At 35.9% G+C, this 5,290-nt stretch overlaps 1 protein-coding gene across 1 annotated transcript; it reads left to right on the top strand.

Moving 5' to 3' along the window:
* The first annotated feature begins 519 nt into the window (after nucleotides 1–519).
* LOC114421097 (WD repeat-containing protein 44-like) lies at nucleotides 520–5,063 on the top strand. Its single transcript, XM_028386891.1, has 8 exons — nucleotides 520–739; nucleotides 901–2,165; nucleotides 2,295–2,385; nucleotides 2,504–2,661; nucleotides 2,752–2,803; nucleotides 3,557–3,636; nucleotides 3,747–3,840; nucleotides 4,139–5,063. The coding sequence occupies exons 2-8, from the start codon at nucleotides 1,014–1,016 to the stop codon at nucleotides 4,672–4,674; spliced, it is 2,163 nt and encodes a 720-aa protein (XP_028242692.1). The 5' UTR covers nucleotides 520–739; nucleotides 901–1,013; the 3' UTR covers nucleotides 4,675–5,063.
* The last annotated feature ends 227 nt before the right edge of the window (nucleotides 5,064–5,290 follow it).

Below are 5,290 nucleotides of genomic sequence, written 5' to 3'. Positions count from 1 at the left end.
TGTTTATCATTATAATATATCTTTTAATTAAAGGTATTTTAATCTAAAAATAATTGATAAAAAAGATATTATGAACTGAGTTATATAAAAATCATGAAATATTACTTTCAATTTGAATCTTATAAATATGATAGGAAGAAATATAATTTTTTTGATATTATAAATATTTTTATACCAAAGAAATTAAACTCTAAAATAAAGAATAACACAAATATTTTTCATAGATACAATAACGAGGAATATTATAATTAAAATAGTCATGGCAAAAAAAGGTGGGAAACATTGGGAGCCGATGAAAGTGGAGAGAAAGGAATCTGATTCGTCGGAAATGAATGTAATGTTTGCGTTAACACGGAAAGACTCAAAGTAAGAGTGGACTCAGTCAGTCGTAAATGTCCAAAAAATCCAAAGCCCATCATTGTATTCGTAGACTACACGCTCACAACGAGGCAATCTTTTCTTTTCTTTTTCTCCAATAATATTATTTATTATTTAATAAATAAGAGTTTTTTTGGTAATGTTAACTAAATACTGGTACTAATAACTTTCTTTTCATTTATTTATTTTCTTTTTCTCAATTTTGAGTTTGTTTAATCTTCTCTGCCGTACCACAAAGTGGTGGGTGTGGGTAGGTATTCCTGTGGATGCACAGTGCAGACTGAACAAACAAACAAAGCGAAGATCCCTATGAATATTGTTTCGATTTCTGGATCAAGCTCCAATTTTGAACAAGACCCAGGTCAGCTAACATCGCATGTTTTTCTTTCCCACTCTTTCTCTTCTCGTTTTTCTACGCTTCATCATCCAAATCCATGTTTTTTTTTTTGTTCTCTTTTTTAGTTCTCCCTTTCCTTTGTGTACTGGATTCACCATAACTGTTCCTGATTTGTGTGGTTTCAGACACCCTTTTCCCCGAATTGAAGTAGAACCCATCCATCCAGCTCAGAATTGTTTATTTGTTTAAGAAAGGAATCTGCTTGAGATTAGAGGTGGGAATTGGGGAAAGGTGGGATATGGAAGAGGAAGAGGATCAATTCTACGAAACTCGTGAGGAATTGTGTTCTGTGTCTGATGGGGGTTCGGATTGTTCTGAATCAGATGAATCTAGTTCTGGTAATAACGGACATGTTACTAGGTACCAGGTTTGGGCACAAAACCTTGAAAGTGTTCACCAGAGACGCCTCAATTTCCTGAGATGGATGGGTTTGGAGTCTGATTTGAATTATTCAATGAAGGGGGAGGAGTTGGGAGATCAACCTTGTGGGATTGACCGAATCACTGCAACAAGTGGGGCAGTGCTGAGAACTTCTTTTGCTATTGAGGAGGGTCTTCCCTCAACCTCAAACCAGATTGTGTTGGATTCCTTGTCTGATGAGGCCTCCGGCTCGCAAGAAAATCGTGAAAATTTGGCGTGTATGATAAGGAATTTGGATGATGGAACGGAGTATATTGTGGATAAGCTGGGTCAGGATGGAGCTCCTAGCACACTGCGTGTTTTGGGTTCGAACCAATTGATTAGCTTAGAGGAGTTTCAGAAAAATATTGGGCCATCGTCGTTCATTCGCAGACATTTGCAGAGAGACACTGAAAACACAAGGTTGTTGGGAGTTGGGAAAAGGAAAATGAAGAGGGGTTGGCTAAGGAAACTGGATTCTATTGCTTGTTTTGTTCATAATCATGGGTTTGATGAAACTAAATGCAAAGACTGTGATTCAGTGGATAGGAGTGGGATACAAAGAGTTCGAGTTCATTCGTATAGGAAGCGGTTTAAGGAGCTTTCCTCCCTTTACACCGAACAGGAGTTTAAAGCACATAAAGGTGTTATTTTGACAATGAAGTTCAGTCTTGATGGAAAATATCTGGCTAGTGGTGGTGAAGATGGTATGGTACGTGTGTGGAAGGTGATTGAGGATGAGAGATCAAGTGAATTGGACATTCTGGACAATGATCCGTCAAATATATATTTCAAAATAAATAATTTTTCATGCGTTGCTCCCCTTGATGTAGATAAAGAGAAGTTAGTTAAAACAGAGAAGTTGAGGAGATCATCTGAAGCAACCTGTGTGATTGTCCCACCAAAGACCTTCCGCATATCAGCAAAACCTTTGCATGAGTTCCAAGGGCACAGTAGTGACATTATAGACCTTGCTTGGTCCAAAAGAGGGGTTAGTTTCCTATAGAAGCGAGCTACTCTTATTTGTCTTTTTATATTTTGCACTATCTTCAAAATTTGCTTATCATTTTATTTTCTATAAAATGGAACTTTCTGTTGTTTACATTCTTCTTTGTTGCAGTTTCTACTGTCATCCTCTGTTGATAAGACAGTGCGCCTATGGCATGTAGGAATCGACAGATGTCTTAGAGTTTTCTACCACAATAATTATGGTGAGCTTCTATTGCCTTGGTTGATAAGCGATTTGGATAATGTTGGTTCTGTGATTGTGTTCCTCTGTATTTTTCTCTTTTGCTAAATAATGACTTGTTACTTTTTCCTCTGGTGCAGTTACATGTGTCAATTTCAATCCTGTCAATGATAATTTTTTCATCAGTGGTTCAATTGATGGAAAAGTGCGCATATGGGAAGTTGTTCACTGTAGGGTTAGTGATTACATTGATATCAGAGAGATAGTCACAGCTGTGTGCTTCCGCCCTGATGGAAAGGTTTGTTTCATTATATATTTAACTGTAAAACATTGTGGCAGAAAAATATCTTTTGTTTTGTTCCTAAAGTTTGTTTACTCATTCTTCCAGGGCACAATTGTGGGTACCATGGCAGGCAATTGCCGTTTCTATGATATCGTAGGTATGCACATATTTGGCTCAGTAGATGTTTGGAATAGTGTTACATTTTGATGTCTTTGAGAACCATATAATACTCATTGCTGTTATTAGAAATAACTTGTATAGGTTCTGTTAATAAAAAATTAGCAATTTAATTTGCATATATTAGGGGTTTTCCTTCCCCTTTATTTGAAAGCATTTTAGGTGTTGATCTTCAAATTCATTGAATGTTTTTTGTGGATATAGAGGGACATCTTCAACTATCATATGCTCTCCATGTATTGCGATCATTTGCTACTTAAAAAAGAGAAACTTAAATGGCTGCATGGAAATGGAAGTATGCTTAGATTGTTGGTTTGTTAGTTCATGTCTAAAGTTAGTGTGTAGGGACTAATGATTATATATCGCTGTAGGTTCTGTATCTATGTTACTTTGAGTACCTCCATTATTTTGAGGATCGGTAGATTTATTATGTTGAAGTCCATTTCACCTAGATGTTACTTATTCTTTTATTTTTTTTAAGGATTGCTTATCCTCCTTTTCCTCTGTAATATTTTTTTCTTAGCCTTAATATTTCACAAAAATAAAATGCAAGTATGGAGTTACATTGGCTGAAATAACTACGTGGTCAATGTGCATATGGTCAAACTATGGATGTTCATGTTATATTCTGCTTGTAGTATAGAATAGTGTCTGAGTTTAAACATATGATCTAAAAAATGATGAGTAGTAGATTCTAACAATCTATTTTATATTTTTGCATTCACTTGTCTAGATAATCATCTGCAATTGGATGCTCAGTTGTGTTTACGAGGCAAAAAGAAGACATCAGGGAAAAAGATCACTGGCTTTCAGGTTGGTTATTTCTGCCACTCTCTTTTTCTGTTCTGTAGTCTTCTTTTCCATGCCAACCTATACAAAATTATTGAATATTGATCATTAATCTTATATGGTTAATTTTGCAGTTTTCACCTAGTGACCCAAGCAAACTATTGGTTGCTTCTGCTGATTCACATGTCTGTATACTTTCTGGAGTTGATGTAATCTACAAATTCAAGGGTAGGTTTATACATGTTTTCCTTATCTGAAAAATCTTCTGAAGCTCATCCCATCTATGCCTGATTCTTCTCTTGCTGCATCTTACAGAAAGTCAGAAACAAACATTCATATAATTTTATTTATGCATACCTGATGTGTTTCTGCATGTCTCTGGGATTTCTGCAATGAGTACTTAATATGGACATGCATGAGGTTTTCCCAGTTAAATTTGTCCTCTGATAATTGATTACGCTTAGAATTTTCCTTTTGACAAGTGTATTAGTTGTTACTTATACCTATTCCACTTTTTTGCCTGCAGGTCTAAGAAGTGCAGGTCAAATGCATGCTTCATTCACCACCGACGGGAAACATATCATCTCAGTTAGCGAGGATTCAAATGTATGTATATGGAATTACACTGGCCAAGATAGAAATACCTCCAAAGCAAAGAAAATTTGGTCTTCAGAGAGTTTTCTCTCCCACAACGCAGCCATCGCTGTACCTTGGTGTGGCATTGAATCAATGCCAGGAACACTCTTATCCCCATCGCTAGGAGAGGATGTAAATCAGAGGTGTTCTCTGCCTTCTCCTGATTGCTTCTTCTTGAGTCGCGGATTTCTGTCTGAGTTGATCCCAAAGGTTTCTGCAACATGGCCCGAGGAGACTCTTGTGGACTCATCGTGTCAAACTCAAACTGTTGTTTCTCCTACAATGTGTAAATCAGAGTACAAATTCTTGAGAAGTGCTTGCAAGGGAATGTCTAATTCTCACTTGTGGGGCCAAGTAATTGTGACAGCAGGATGGGATGGATACATAAGAGTGTACCAGAATTATGGATTACCCGTTCGTGGCTGAAACCAAAGTTTAGGCTCATTTGTTGGGGAATTATAAGGTTATTTGCTATGCTCACATAGCATTAGAGGGTTCTTGGATACAATAGAATTTGCTTCAATGCAAAACTTCATTGTTTTCAAGCATAATAGTATAGCAGCCAGGGAAATTCTTCAGTAGCTGATTGGTGATTGCCCTCACATAATAATATTCTTTATACTAAGTCGATATCAATTATATGATTCTTTTAATTTTTAAGGACTGTTGGTTGAAAGAATGTAAGTTTCAGTTTTGCTGATGGTCCTGGGCGAAATGTAATTCATGATCATTTGTATATACAGAGGACTGTATTCTATATTAATTTAATACAAGAATTTTTTGTTCGCACGATCTGAATGCGGGAAAGTGCATAATGACTTGGTGCATGTTTAAATAATCAGAATACAGAGTTAAAAAGTACACTGAGAAGGGGCATCCAAACATGTACTTTATTGCTTAAAAGGGAACAAATTGTAGTAATTTACTCTCAAATTTATATTTTAAATCTGATAATTTTTTCTTTTTTATCTGAATTTTTTAAAAAATAAATAGCCATATAAAACAAAATGTCTTTACTATAACTGGATGAGTATTGGAAGGC

The sequence above is a fragment of the Glycine soja genome, chromosome 8 (genome assembly GCF_004193775.1).
Source record: "Glycine soja cultivar W05 chromosome 8, ASM419377v2, whole genome shotgun sequence".
In the NCBI taxonomy this organism is placed as follows: domain Eukaryota; kingdom Viridiplantae; phylum Streptophyta; class Magnoliopsida; order Fabales; family Fabaceae; genus Glycine; species Glycine soja.
This window is presented reverse-complemented; position numbering and strand designations above follow the sequence as displayed.